The sequence below is a fragment of the Teleopsis dalmanni genome, chromosome 2, assembly GCF_002237135.1.
Source record: "Teleopsis dalmanni isolate 2A chromosome 2, ASM223713v2, whole genome shotgun sequence".
Classification (NCBI taxonomy): domain Eukaryota; kingdom Metazoa; phylum Arthropoda; class Insecta; order Diptera; family Diopsidae; genus Teleopsis; species Teleopsis dalmanni.
Window position 1 is genome coordinate 114,624,371 of NC_051847.1, and position 16,183 is coordinate 114,640,553.

At 30.4% G+C, this 16,183-nt stretch overlaps 2 protein-coding genes across 2 annotated transcripts in view; one reads left to right on the forward strand and one right to left on the reverse strand.

Moving 5' to 3' along the window:
- Positions 1-238: 238 nt before the first annotated feature.
- Positions 239-1,197, reverse strand: LOC119681182 (opsin Rh1). The gene is made up of 3 exons (XM_038094293.1): positions 1,016-1,197; positions 828-894; positions 239-765 (listed from the first exon to the last, which is right to left on the reverse strand). Exons 1-3 carry the CDS (start codon positions 1,021-1,023, stop codon positions 271-273), a joined length of 570 nt encoding a protein of 189 aa, XP_037950221.1. The 5' UTR covers positions 1,024-1,197; the 3' UTR covers positions 239-270.
- Positions 1,198-5,303: 4,106 nt separating this feature from the next.
- The window catches only part of LOC119675519 (chitinase-like protein PB1E7.04c), a 27,330-nt gene continuing 16,450 nt past the window's right edge, over positions 5,304-16,183 (forward strand). Inside the window, exons 1-3 of the mRNA XM_038086726.1 lie at positions 5,304-7,254; positions 7,346-7,482; positions 11,479-11,575. Coding sequence (XP_037942654.1) covers positions 5,361-7,254; positions 7,346-7,482; positions 11,479-11,575 — 2,128 coding nt within the window. The 5' untranslated portion in view covers positions 5,304-5,360. The remainder of the gene's footprint in view (positions 7,255-7,345; positions 7,483-11,478; positions 11,576-16,183) is intronic.

The following is a 16,183-nucleotide window of genomic DNA, read 5'->3' on the forward strand; positions in this document are numbered from 1 at the left end:
TATATTAATTATAATATATCAATGAAATTATTGCAACATTCCTATATATTTCAATTTAGATCCAATTCAAAACGGATAAAAATTATTTGTATATCTGTATGTTTGTGCCAAATATGTGAAATTAAAAATAATTTAAATTAGGTAATAAATCTAATCAATATATCAGATATATCAGTGAAACTTTAAGAAAGTTGTAAAATTTTATGTTTTAATATTATTAAAAGGATATATTGCAATTATATTCTTGACATGTTATTTAGGTATTATTACTTACCTACTCCAGCCAAACACAGGGGCTAGAGTCCATATGCTACCCATCGCCCAAATGAATGCAATCTTCATTAAAGCTAATTTTATAGTCATTGGCCGACCCGCAACACCCTTAACAATAACTTGGTAACGATCAAGTGCGATCATTGTCATCGACCAAATTGAACTGCAACCAAAGGCAGAGCCTAAGGCAGCATAAATATCGCACATCATAGGACCAAGCACCCAGGTCTCGAAGTACAAATTAATTCCCATCATTGGCGTATTTGTAATCATAATACCAAAATCGGATATTGCCAAATTGATAACCAAAAGGTTTGCAGGAGTGCGTAGGGATTTTGTTGTTGAAAAAATATAGAGCACCACGCCATTTCCACACCATGAAATAAAACCAATACAGATCATATAGAAAGTTAAAATTTTAGCCCAAATGGGATCCATAGCTGGAAATTGATTCCAGTATGGATGAATTAAATGTGCCATGTCGGGTGTAACCTACAAAATTTCGGATTAATGTAAAACTTGAGTGCATGTTTTATTAAGTTTTTAGAACCGACCTTATCTGTGACGGACCCATTGGATAGAGCCGCAAAGTGTGGCCCGAAGGCGGATTGCGATGCGAAACTATTTTATATAAAACACAAAAAATATATTTGAATTTTTTTTTGAATAAAATCTTATATTTGTTTTAAATATTGTAAACACTTTTTTAATACTTAAAAGCACTAAAAGATCACCAACGCACCTCTCCATACTTCTATGAATAACTTATTCAAAAATTTTAAATATTTAATTTACGAAATAAATAACAAATTAAAATTTTATCTCATTTCTTAACGACTTCCAATGTTTTGAAATATTTTTCCTTTCACTGGAGTGGACTATACGCGGCGACTTGGTCGTATAACCTGCAGTCGTACCACAGCCTGCACTGCTTTTTATAGTTTTTGAATGCAACTTAGAACAGCTTTCTCCATACATTTTTAGGGTTAAATTTAATTAAACATTAACTAAAGCAAAAGACACATGTCTAAGACGTATATTTTGAAAATACTACAAAAGCAAAAAGATAAATAATTACGAAAATATAAATATTTAAACAAAACGTATTTATAAGTCGTTTTGCGTTATATACAATATTTTCTATTATTAAGGTTTTCTGCCATCTTAAGAAGCAAGTGGAGCCAATGCCAACGTTTCATTTCAAAGGTTTCGTACTTCAATGCTCTTGTTGAATATAGTATACGTATATAAGTTTTTTTATTTTATTTTTAATAATAAATAATAATATTTGACATTGTGAAGACAGAAATAGTCATAACCAATTTCCAGCTGGCTTAAGCATTTTCCAAAAGCATTTGAGAATCGATATTTAAAAACGATGGGTAAGGGTAAAATCATAAATTATTTTAATTTAAATATAAGTGTTAAGTAGGCTATGAAATATACAGATTGGAGGGCCGCAGAAACAAATACATACGTTCAAAGTTGTTTTGGAGAAAAATAAAAATACGATTATCATCTTAAATGTTGTTTTATCAATTTATTAATTTAAACTCATTTATTTTTATTTGGTATACCATAAAAATAAAATGCAGTTTTACCAGTACACCAAAAAAAATAAGCGTAATTGTTGTAGATGTCGCGGGCCATATATAGCCCGTGGGCCACGCTTTGGACAGCCCTGATCTAGTCAATTCTAAAAGATTAAAAAAAATAAAGTTGCAAATTTAAATTTTATATTAGATGTCTTACCTGCCAGTTCATTTAAAATTAAATTTTGTTTAGGCAGATTCGATAAGCAAAGAAAAGACAAGGACAAAGATTTATTTTTAATTTATTGACGATACAACTGGCTGACCATACAACGCTGTTTCAAGTATTGCCAAGTATTCATCATCAGTGATGTTAGGAAATAATCGAATTTTTTAATTAGTTTATAGTCCGTATATAATTTGTTTGGACTGTCAATGCCAGGCTTAGAACTAGTAATTTTCATGTACGGTTCTTTTGTTTTAGTATATTTAGAAATATACTAAAAATAACGCTCGAAATAAAAATTGAATTTCTTAAATTTCTTTAACAAAATAACAACTTTACTAAAAAAGTAGTTTTGAGATTAGAAGTAAGCTTTAGTATAATTTCAAGCTCTTTACATTATTTCTGGGTAATTGAACTTCATTATTCAGGACAATTCATAGTATTGTTGCTGATTGTCATGGGCATACAAAAGTAGGGGCTGGGGGCGCTCACCCCCTAGATTTCAAAATGTCCTTTCGGCCCTGGGTACGCACATGCTAATTGTTGTTTCAATTAGATGAAAACTACTATAAAAAGCATTGGTAGACAATCGCAGAATTGAATAGTAGTTTTTACATAATCTACAGAATGCTTTAGGGTAGTTTTGATTGGAGTGGGCTGTTGTAAAAAAAAACAGGTATTAGCGTTGTTCAGGTAAGCGTTTTTGAACACTCTATAAGCGTGGTCAAGTCCTTAATTTTGCACGATTAGCGTTGTTCATACGGAGACTACAGGTCAGCGTATCTGACAACTCTATAAGCTTGGTCAAGTCCTTAATTTTGCACGATGAAAGCTCTGTCAAATGAATGAAAGGTAGTAGAGTGACTGTCTTGGTAAGCTCATCTGCTTTGCATTTGCACGAGATGTCGTTGTGTCCTCGTACCCATGTGAGCTAGACACTGACATCTAGCTCGTTAAGAGAAGCTCGAGAGATATTCTCGAAATAGATATTGTATTGTAGAAATTACTGTAGCGCCTGTAGCCTTAGTTGTATTACAGATAGCTGATATACCCATGTACTATTAGGGACTAGTTATTTATGATTTAAAATCGATTTAAAGTACAAAAATTGTTAGAATTTTTATTGTTAATAATAATAAAATGTGAATAAAATAATATAATAATAAAAATGTAAATAAGATATTTGGTAGCGGTTAGCACTTTGCAAACAATTTTTGTTTAGGTTATTGATTAGTAACACAGTGTCCATAATATAATAATTGTTGTACAAAAAGAATATCAAATGTTAGTTGTATTACCTTTAAATCACTAAACATGTGTTTTGCTAAACACGAGTGATATGAGTGATATTCAAATAAAAATCACTTCATTTACTTTTTAAACAAATTATATATATTAAATTTAAATTATATATATCACTTCTAGCCAGGATGGCGCAGTACAGAGGAATAATAATATTTTTTTCTAGATCAAGTTTCGATTTTACAGATAAATGTGTGTTTGGAAGTTTAATCGTAGTCTCAAAAAAGTTATAGAAATCAAAAGTAGAATACCATTTCTAAAGAATTATATTCAAAATATGTTACATATAAAATCCATAATAAAAGGACAGAAGTGTTGAATAAGATTTTAAGGAAAAATCTCAACGGTCTTAAAAGAAAATTTGGAGAGTCGCGTCAAACGTCGATATAGTTCTATTGCTCTGAAAAAACTCTACTTTAAGGGAAGCAAAATAAATTTTGGTTAATGTAGTTTATTAATTGATTCTAGATGCTTTCTACACTGAATACCCTCCTGTCTAAATTCTGACCTGACGTAATTCTGACCTTTTAGTCGCAATAGCTGGACTAGCTGGAATTAATATTAATAGTTAAAAATATATTTAATAGAAAAGTAATTATAATAATTCTGAGTAAATTGCTAATTGGATTGATAGTGACTATATACAAAAAACGCAACAAATTTAAATGTAGAAGCTTGGCGGCTAAGAAATCATAAAGAAATTTTAAGCGGGTTTCATGCCAAGTAGATTAACCCTAAACTGTAATTTATACTCGGTTTTTACTACAGACAACGACATTTTTTGATTGTTTTTTTTTTTGTACAATTTGGAGTGGATAGGTTAATAAGGTATATTTATTGAGAGCTGAGACATGACAGCACAAAAATGTTTTTCAGAGATAATATTTAAAGATATATATTAAAATTTACCGCGTTTTTTTCACATTTGTATTCATTTTCAAGGCTTTACCAAAGCTTTACTCTGAAAACTATGGACATTCTTCAAATTGGTATTCTACATTCATATCTATTTACCTATAATGATGCGTTGTATTAATGTATCATCGATGTAAATTGTTTGGATCTTGTTTTAAACAAACGATTAACAATATTTTTCAAGAGTTGAAGACAACAGCATAAGAAATCTCTTTCACTTTATTATTATTAAAGAACAGAAGAGTTCAGAACAGAGGAAAATAAATGAGGATTGTATAGAAATCTCTTTAATTTTTATGACTCAATGGGAGATTCATTATATGAATTTTCACTAACAGAAAATGAATTGAGTATAGATTCTTAACATTTGAATTTATTTAGAATATGGTATATTTTCCAAAGAGATAGTGAAGAAGTAATAACACGAGCAGGTCTACAAATCGCTGCAGTAGTCAATAGATACTAAATCCGATAGAAAATAGTCGAGTGTGCATAAAAATAATTCTGAGTGTGTCTGTTTTTCTTTTGGCGAGAGTTTATTCGAGCAGTGCGTAAGGCTGTTGAAACGTTTACGGATTTAATTTTACTGAAAGCGTGAAAAAAATATTTTTAAATACATTTATTTGTTATATATAAATAAGTTTTGTTATTATTTAATATACCAATATAAAGATAGAAGAAATAATTGATGAATATTATTAACTTAATTATTTTCGAAGAATTATTTGATTATTAATGAGTTCAAGTGAAATTAACCAAATTTGAAACAAGAAAGCAACAGCACAAAATCTTTACGAAATAGGAAATTTATATTTAAAAATAGATTTGCTATTCTTAACGAAGTATGTAGTACATGTTTTGAGGGGAAAATGTGAAAAGTAAGGCAGGGAAACTTTATAAAAAATTTTGCAAGTTTCTCAAAATGCATGGAGTAATTGTGTTTTAAAATCAAGTAAATGCAATAATTTCTTATTAAATGTGACAAAGAATAAATATTAATAATATATATATGTATTCATATTATAAAAATATTATAAGTATAAAAGGAAAGTAAGAGTAAGGATTAAAAAAACGATTACATTAAAAAAAAAAAGGAATTATCACAAAAAAAAATGCAGGCATCAACGTCTACGTCAGGAAAGAAAAGTACGTCAGTCATACTCAAATCAACAACAAAATCTACAAAAATTAATACAAACGTTGATCCTAAAAATGAAATTGAAGAGATTTCGAAAAAAATATCAGAACATGCTGATGCCATATATCGTACGTGGAAGTGTCGCGGCTTAGCTCCAACAGAATTGCTTGATTTTTATACGAATGCAACTGCAGCAGAGGCTACAGACGACTTCTTTGTAGCTGATCCGAGCGAAACAAGCACAGAGGGTCTACAAAAGCTTGTCAATACGTTCGTAATTAAAGACAAAGAGCAAAGGGGTGTCAAACAAAACATAAATAATAACAAAAGCAACAGTGGCAGCTGCAGCAGCAGCGGCAGTGGCAGCAGTAATAATAGTAATAGCAGTACCAAAAGCAAAAATTCAATTCTAAAATCAACAGACACGGAAGAAACGACAATGAAAATGAACAATAACTTAATAGCCACAACAAGCAAAATGACGTCAAAAACAAAATCCTCAACAGCAATAACACCAGAGATTTCAACAGCAACTTTATTAACACAAACTGCTGCTGCAACTGATGAAGTTGATATGTTACTTAATAATAAGAGATCAGCAGGAAAGTCAGTAACAACAACAACACCAACAGCAGCAGCAACAACAAAATCAACAACAGTCTCAACAGCGCCAATTTTAAAAAACAACGCATGCGTTAAAATTGTTGAAACAACCGCAGAACAACCATACGAAAAACACAAAAACGTTGCCGAAAAAATTGGCAATGTTGGCGGTACAAGTGGTGTAACAAAGTCGAAAATAATAACAAATCCGACAACGCATGGCAATTCTTTGAGCACGAAGCCGCTAGAACTAAATTTTGATTTTGACTTAAATTTGGACGTTAAAAATTTAACGGAAATTCAAACGCAAAACCTTTTAAAAATCAAAGAATTACTGCAAGAAAATGCAGATTCTACAAAAATTGTAAAAAAAACGAACAAATCGAGTATTGCAACAACACCCACACAGCTTGCAACAACAACTGCAGTAGGCAAAGTAGCAGCAACAGGTTCAGAAGCATCTGCAACAAATAAAACAAATTCAAAAGCAATTACCAAAACTATAACAAATAGCCCAACATTGACAACAATAGTAATTGATAATGATAAAGTAAACAATAAAAAAAATGCCAAAATTAATAGCAACAGTAATGTTGCAGTCAATACCACCACCACCCCCGTTACAACACGTACTAGCAACGTTATTGATAAAAAGGCAAATAATTTTGCCAAAAAGAGCAACGGCAGCGCAGTCGCGACAAAAGTAGCATCTACAAAATTAATGCCACCATCAACATCAACGTCAACATCAACAGCATCAGCATCAGCAGTGTCATCAACATTAGCATCAGAATTAGCATTAGCACAAGTAACACCAGCGGCAGCAGCGGCCGCAGCAGTGCCATCATCAACTAAAACAACAACGTCACCAACAGCAACTGATAATAAGAAGCTACAGCGAGATCAACAGCAACAGCAAATTAGTACTAAAACAAAAGGGGACGATAAAACAACGAAAAGTACTAATAAATTAATTAAATCGGTAACAGCTAAATCAGTAGCAATTGCGGAAAATAATAAAAATATCAATAATAGTAACACAAAAATAATAAATTGTAGTAAAGGAATAGCAGTATCAGGATCAGGATCAGCATCAGCATCAGCAACAGCAACAGCGATCCATAAAACAGAAAAGGATAACAAAATCAGTGTTGCCAATTTACTTGAAACGGAAAACGTAATGGACGTAGCGCGTGCAAATATGCCAGCACCAACAAAAGCAAAAACGACAACAAGATCATTAACAAATGGTTTGGATAAAAATTGTAAATAAAAATTAAATATTTTATATGTGTTTAAATGCCAATTAAATATTATTTAAATATATGTATATATATATATGTATGAAATAAATAGCAGGACGTCCTATACTGACGCGTGGTTCCGTCGCAGAGCGTGTTTTAATGTTCGAAAAATGTCCTGATGTGCGGAATATGAACTTAAATATAAAACGTCCAAATCCAGCAGACACATCGCCTAAACTGTTGGTGAAGGTGAGTTATGCTTCTTTTTCTCAAAGTAGAATATTATTATTATTTATTTTATTAGTTTTAACTAAAAAAAAACACTTGTAATTTGAAAAATAATTATTTCAGGTAACATTCACATATTTATGAGTGTCTAACTCCACATACAGTATAAATAGTGCAGTAAAATATTAAAAATAGGAAATTAAATAGAACTAAAAAACGTAGCCTCAAAAAAAAAATTTTTTTTCAACTTGTTATCTAATAGCACATGAGGAAAAAAACTTTGCAACTATAGCAAAATAGCAACTACGAATATAAAAAACAAATTGTAATATAAAATAAAATTAAACTCTAGAAGAGCACAAATCGTTGATCGATTTTAGGTTGCTCCAACAATAACAACAATAACAACAATTTTTCTAGCAATTGCCAAACCATTTCATTTGATAGAAAATTCTTTTTATTTGTTAGAATATCATTGATTTGCAGTTCTGTACGAAACAGTTTAAAACATATTCACATGATAAATGTTTTTCTAATATTTGTATAACATGATTAAGCACTCGTATAAATACATTGCAGTTAGTATTTCTTTTTAATTTCTTAGTTCATGTCATACCGCTAAATGTATTTATTTACCCCTCACGTGCTTTAAGGCGGTTAAATTTAATAAAATTAGAAATTTAAAAATAATTTAGACAGCTACATACATAATGCTACACGTTTAATCCAAAGAATATTATTTTTAATAAATTATTAATAACACTCATACGCAGTTGGGTACCAATTGGGCATCATTTAATCGTTATTTATTTAATTTTAATTATTTTATCTTTAAGAGTGCAGTGAATTTTGATATATAATAATTTAACTCTAAGGGTATATTGAATTAGCAATTATACTAATTAATGGAATGCTAATTTCTGTTTTTGTTAAATAACTAATAATAGTCAAGCGCATATTTCTTTGGGATTCTGTTAATCGTTAGTGACAGGCTTTGTCCAAAAATTTATATCCACGTGGGTTTTTTCATTAAAAGCCGACAAATTTTAGAAGTATTCTTCTAGATTTTTTTGTAAAGTAATTATTATTATTTTTTTATTATTTTCATAAAAGAAAACTTAGTCAAATTTAGTCAAAATTATAGGGAAATATTTAATTGCTCGATAATAAGTTCTATCACAGCACTTGATTAAGAGTACATTTTAATATTTCCATCGAAAATATTCCTTCACACTATAGTGTACATTCGGCCTCAACGGTAGATAATGAATTTATATAATCAAAAGAAGTATATCAATATAATGTCCAATTAATTACTTTTTAGAATCTACCAAAAGTAACAAAAAAAAATTTTTTTTAAAGAAGTATTTGTATTAAATCATAATTATAAGAAAAGATGAATGGGTGATTAATGGATTTTGCTGATTGCACGAACTATTTTTTGCAATGTTATCCTTAAAATTTATAGTTAAACTACGAATATATCTTCAGTAAATCGTGATGCACATTAATAAATGTTTTAGAAAAACATATCTGCAGTTTTTTATAAATTTTGTAAATGAATTTCAACACCTTCTCAATGTGCATCATTAAGGTAATGTAGTGTAGAAATTTTCATAAATAAAAAGATAACAAAAGTATCAAGTTTTAGTTTTACAAATAATAAAGTTGGTTCAAAAATAATTTTTTTGATAACCTAGTAAGATATTTAATACTATTTAGAAATTTTCCGTAAATTTTTCTAAGCTGATTACAATGTTTTTAGATGAACAATTCATGTATTACATGCATGCATTGCTTTACATTATATCCATCTAATTTGATACTCGTCGCCAACGCATAAAGGACCATAGAGCTTCCAAAGAATTTTTCTCTCGAATCCTTCTAACGCCTTCTCATCACTGTTGGTAATTGTACCATACAGCAGGACAGGCATGATAAGAGATTTGTAGAATGTGATTTTTATTTGTCGAGAGAGGGCTTTATTTCTCAATTGCCTACTTAGTTAAATCTCTAGGCTGACGTCATTTTTGGTGTTTAAACTGGTTCCTAAATAAAAAAAGTCTTTCACAACTTCGAACTTATAATTGTCAACAGTGACGTGGATCCCAAGATGCTCTGCAGATTTGTTTGTTGACAGAAAGTACTTTGTTTACTACTCACTTACCACAAAACTTATTTGCTTCATTTGTTTTTCTGCGTTAAAAATGCCGCACTGACGACGCAGGTGATCAGGTGAATGATATCAATATCATAGGCATACGCAAGCAGCATTATACTTTTGTAGAATATTGTGCCAGAGTGATTTAAATCTGCTGCTCGGATTATCGTTTTCTATATTAGATTAAAGTAGTCACACGACAAGAAGTCACCCTGTCTGAAACCTCGTTTGGTATCAAACGGTTCTCAGAGATTCTTCCCGATTTTAACGAAGCTGGTGGTATTGCTCTAGGTTCACCAGTGATCCCTCTAAGCATTCTTTGGATATCAATCATGAGATTACAATTTTGATTTTTGCAGGAAATAATTCCGGGTTTATAACCATTTGATAGAATTTTCGAGTTAGTTTTTTGTCGCCCATCTTCTCAAGCTATTCGTCCTCACGTCTTTTTGCTTCTTTCTTTTTTGGCTGAAAAAATCTCTTTTCTTGCCTTCTCTCACAATGTTCTCGTTTAGAGCATTCTTGTTCTGCCTACTGTATTTCCTGGAGGGCAATAATGTGAGCCTTATATTTCTTGAGATCAATAATCAGATGTATAGATGCACCTTCTCTGTAAAGAGTTCGGACATTCTAGGTTCATTTTCTTAAATCATGTTCGTTATATCGTTTACGTTTGTTGTCAATAGTAAACGGTTTCCTTATCTGAGATTGACTCTTTGTTTTCATTGGAATGGTGTTTTTCTATGGTGTGTTCCAAGCCCGACGTATAACCTCATATATCTATAAGGAGGATTTTGCTGTACACATTAGTTCACTATGCACGGATAATTGTTGCTATCCAGAAGGGGCCACGTAGAAACTGTGTGTCAACTTGGAGATTTCTCTCCAAGAAAGAATCGCGCTGGCAATTAACAAGGTAATTGCAATCGGACACTTTGCCTTGCATGTTCACATCTTTCCCAAATAGACAGTAAATAAATAGTTTAAAAGGTTCAAAATATTTTTACAGATTGGATTTGTTCAAAGCGTATCTACATCTAAAGGTGAGCAAGGAATCGAGTGAAATACAAACGATTTCGAAACAAAAAGAAACATTTTGGATGTATAGATCAACCACATTTACTCTTGAAGAGTGTAAACATAACTTATTAACAATACGATTTAAACTTAATTTTAAGTAAATGTCAATTTTTCAAAACTATGATCCAGTATTTGAATTATGAAATACAACATGATAATACAACTTTCTCAAAAGCATCCCAGAAAGTAGAAGCTATAAATAATATAGAGCATCCAAGAAATGCTGACGACGAAAAAAGATTTTTAGGAATGTTGTCATACTATGTAAGATTTATTCCAAATCTTTCGACAGAAACATATCCTATGCGGAAAATTGAAAAGAATCAAAAGAGCATTTACAAGACTCAAAACGCATAATTTATAATAATTTGGTACTTACACCATTCGACCTATAATTGTTGTTACTGACGCAAATCTAACAGTCAGAAAGATATTACAGCGAATTTAATCGAGAAGCATTGGCAATAGTATTTACAGTTAATGATTTCTTCACACATTTGTATGATAAGCATTTCAAACTTGTAACCGTCAATAGTCCGTTGACCAGTATATTTAACAAGGGTTCGACTATGAAGATATATTCAAAAAGTGAATTGAAAACTCAAATGTGGATTGTTTATCAAGAGCAACATCAAATAATTTGAGAAATTGGACAGACAAAGTTATTAACAAAGAGGTTAATCAAACCTGTTGTATAACTAGTATTTTTAAAATTTCAAATATTAAAATCTAAAAATAAATAAGAATTTTATATAAACGACGTTATTATATTTAAGGGTTCAAAGGCTGTTATATCCAAAGGCTTGCAAAGTATAATATTAAAGGACGCTCATCGTACTAATAATGGCATTACAAGAATGAAACAATTAGCATGTATATAGTGTTACTGGGTATGCATCGATAAAGACATAGAGCAAATAGTAAGATCTTGCGAAGAATGTGTTAACTTGAACTTTAAAAAGAAAATTTAAAAAGCATTGGTGTCTATTGCGACACCTATTAACGCGAAAGTTAAGAAAATCCTTATGAGATATACATAGAACTATACTTTCGACCGATGGAAAAAGAACTTCAGAATGGTATCTTTATCGTCAAATTCTTATTTAATTAGAGAAAATAAAGCCCTAAACCCAAAAGAAAACAAATGATAGATCCAGGAGATTTTTCAAATAAAAAAAGAATTTGAAAAACAGAAAAGGTTCTGAAAAAACTGGGTCGATTTCACTATAAAAATTGTAGAAATTGATGATTAAAAAGCACCGCAATACAATCAAAGCAAATTGAAGCAATACCAAAACACCGTAACGAATTATTGGTGTCAAGTCCTCACTATCAACAACACATTCCTGTACCAACAATTGTACCAACAATTAACAGCCAGTTTAGTCTGATGAATCTTCAGACCATGAGATGACTAACAACAAAGAATATAATAACAACGAAAAATAATAAACATCATAAAAATTGAACAATACAAACAATAAATAATAATCCTTTAAATCATTTAACTAGTATTTAGTATTTACTTTCGGCTCTTGATTTTAATTAAAGTACAAATGTTGAATTAATATTGACATAAATTATTAATAATTAATAGTTTTATTATAATCGGCCACTTATAAAATACTCGTATTTGAACACATCTTCCTACTACCAGTAGCGTTGCTAGGCGTCAGCGATGTCGGCGACCGTCCACAGGGGCCTCGCAGAAAGTTACCGACTGTGGATTCTAAGCGCTTAATAAATATTTTGAACAATTTGGTTTTATAATGGCGTTTACCATATTCGAAGTATTCCCGAATGTTTATATAGTAACCAGATTCTTGTTCACAGTTCCAGTCAGTATAGCTTCGACGGAAAGAAGCTTCTCAAAGTTAAAATTGATTAAGACGTACTAGAAAAGTATGAAGATCCAAGAGAGACTATCTCCATTGGAAATTCTATAAACTGGAGCAAAAATAGCAGCTGGCGCTAATTGTGACATAATTTAAAAAAAAAAATTGAGTGAGGCTAAAAGTAGGAAAATTCAATTTTTTTAATTTCTGTTTATTTTAATTTGATTAGCAATAAAACTTTCAACAATATAACTTGAAAGTTTACAACTGGGTATAAATGAGGCCTCGCAATTCTGATGTCGCCGACGTGCAGAGTTGGTCCAGCTCCGCCACTGCCTACTACTATCCATATTTATACCTATCTTAAAATTGTTTACATATTATATATGTTATACACGTATAAATATATATATACAAGGTTTCTTTATATTTTATTTGTTTACAATATAAATATATATGTATATACCTTTATTTATGTTTAATTAATTCTGTAATTCTTTGAACTATCCATAAATTCTTACACAATTTATGATAAATAGAAAAACGATCATAAAAAAATGTAGGCCTTTCCAGCTAAACCCATTATTACTTCATTGCACAATAACTGAAGGAGGTACTTCTTTGACTTCGTTTTTGAGATTAATTCTTTGCCAACAAGAGAGTTGTGTATATCAGAACATATATCAGAACAACATGGTGAATGTATTATAACTGTCCATCCAAAGTACTTAAATTCTTTTCGGTTGAACAAAAATGCGAGTCATATATTGCTGAAAGTATTAAATACAAATCTTTTTATTGATAATATAGTTTATGATCAGTATGCTGCGTTTTTTTAGTTTTAATTTTTACTTAGGCTACTTTGGTCTTAAGTATGGGATGGAAATAAAAATAAAAATAAAAATTCAATATTTATTTTATTCCATATTTAACCTGATGCACAGTGTGCCAAAACATAAATTAGCCGATCAAAATTTGACATTTTCTGAAGCAGTAGAAATATTGAAATGAAATTTTCCTAAAACTTTAGTTTTGAGATTGTCTTTCTTTTAAATTTATTTTGAGCTCATTTACCCTACTGGAACTCTTCCAAATTTTGGGTGAAAAATGGTCCATTTTCGGATTTTTAAGTTTTTTAGAAAGTTGAAATTTTGATGCCCAAAATACCTATGCTATAATACATACCTATGTCACAACTTCATTATCGTAAGTAAAAACCTTTTACCCTTATTAGACTATATATATTTATTACGTACATAACAATACAACTTTATGCACAAAATGGGCGTGATCCGCCATTTGTTTTTCAGTAATTTGCAGTTTGCAATTTCGCAAAAATTGGGCGAACTTTAAACCCTTGTAACTTTTTTACTACTTAATCGAAAATGATAATTTTCGATTTTTTTAAAGTCTTGGATATTGTTTCAATTGTAGTTATTAATAAAATTTTATAAGTGAAATTGCACAAAAAGAGTTTTTTCATAAAATTGTTCCTGCCAACAGCTAAATGGTAAAACTTAACAAGAAGAAAAATTAGCCTGCGTATTTAGTGTTTTATACTCATTTCAGGCCTCAGAAATAGGACTTTCATTTATTTTAACAACAAAAGTAAATTGAAATAATATAAGGACATTTATTACTTTATAAATATATGGTACATAAATTCATGGGTATAAGCCATATTGCTTAACATCACTTCTAGTCAAGGCAGTTAATTCTTTTAGTACAATCTATAATATTTCTTCCTAGATAAATCTTGATTATAACAGTGCTGTTTTAGTTTGCAATTTTCACATAACCCTTAATAGATTCGTGCAAGGCATTACGAGCCTTGCAAAGAAATTGTGATTTTTTCAGACGTGATTCACTATTCCAATGTGAAATTAAGAATTTATTTTTTTAATTTTTTACTTAATGAATTTGTTTATATAATTGTTCCGACCTTAGAGGAAAGTGTTATGTTATTAACATCTTGTCATGGTATTAACATATGATATTGGAAATGATATGATATTTGTAATTGCTTCTTCTTCTTCTTCTTCTTTATTTGCCAATTCGATTTCGAATATTGGTGATCATATAACATAACAAAACATAATACTATATTGTTTAATTAACTTTTGATAAACACAATTACAAATTTTTTATTATTTCTGCGTTTTGCTCTCTACATCTAGGTATATTTATAAGTCTGCCAACCTCTCGTATTTGGGTCCATTGACAAATGTTTCGTAGCCATGAAAATTGTTTCCTACCAATACCGCGTTCCCCTGAATAATCATTTGGAGTAGCTCGTATTTTGATTTTCTCATAATATGTCCTAGGTAGGATGTTTTGTTTTTTATGCTCTAGGTAGGCTCTTCTTTTTATAGTTGTTAACAATTTGTGATCACATCTCATTCTTCGTAATACTTCATTATTTGTAACATGGTCTGTCCATGGAATTTTGAGAATTCTCCGAAAAATCCGTAACTCAAATACTTCGAGCTTGTTAATATCAACAATTTTCAAATTCCAGGCTTCCATGGGTGCTAAGAACTTTTTTGTATTTAAGAAAAGTATTACGTACTATTTCTAATCGGCATTTGATCTCTTTCGAACAATTCCAATTTATGTTATACTCTTTCTACAGCAATATTGTTAATCATTAAATTTGTGTTGCTATAAATATTTTTTGGGTTTAAAATCAGATATTTTATTTTATGTATGTTTATTCGTAGCCCATATTGTTCGCTAGTGGCGTTAATCCCGCTTACTAGCTCTGATAGGCCGCTTAGACTATCGGCAATAGAGCGGTGTGATCTGCGTATCTGATGTTAATGAAAACGCCGTTTACTTTCACATCATGTTGAATATCACTAATGAATTCTTCAAATATTTTTTCTGAGTTTACATTGAATAATAGTGGCGACAATATGCCTGTCTATCTCTTCTGTTATATCACCATCGATATTTGCATGCGCAGTTTGTTGTCAGTACAAATTTTTAATGCATCGGATTTCCTTGTCTTCAATATCAATGTTTTGAAGAATTTCAACAAATTTATCATGTTTCACGTTGTCGATAAAACAGAGAAAAACGTCTTTGTGAACATCTTTGCAGTTTTGAACTAAAATTTGAATATATAATAGTGCTTCCCGAGTTCTAAGTCCTTCTTTAAAATAAAATTTCTTTCTGACAACGAGTCCACGTAAGATTTTATAACTGCATAACATGATGTTAAGAACATAACATAACATCCTTGCAGCTCTTTTCCCTTATAGTGTGTCCTAATATCTATATGGTAAATAGTTTGTTTGTATTTTCTATTTTTAAGGTATTAAAAGTATCTTCAGCTGGTTACAAAACAACTCAGTACATTAATAACAGTCTGGATATTAGAAAGTACACTGATATTTTGATCACTTTATAACAATTCAAGATTGATGATTTTTTTAACTTGTCTTAAACTCAAAGGTGCTTGAATACTCTATTAGTGGTTCAAAATGTCTCCATATATTCCATATAGTTACCATGTTCCACCACAGAACACATTTTATCACATTTTAGATCTAAAGTTACAAGATTTTGAAGATATAGATAAACTGCAACATTATTTACATTTTTAGCGAGAAAATTTTAAATCTTCCTGTAACAATTCCAAAAA

What these genes read in the sequence shown, in the direction of transcription:
- LOC119681182 (XM_038094293.1), bottom strand. An exon ending in ATGGGTCCGTCACAGATAAG is followed by an intron (nt 766 to 827) that starts GTCGGTTCTAAA and finishes GAAATTTTGTAG; the next exon opens with GTTACACCCGACATGGCACA.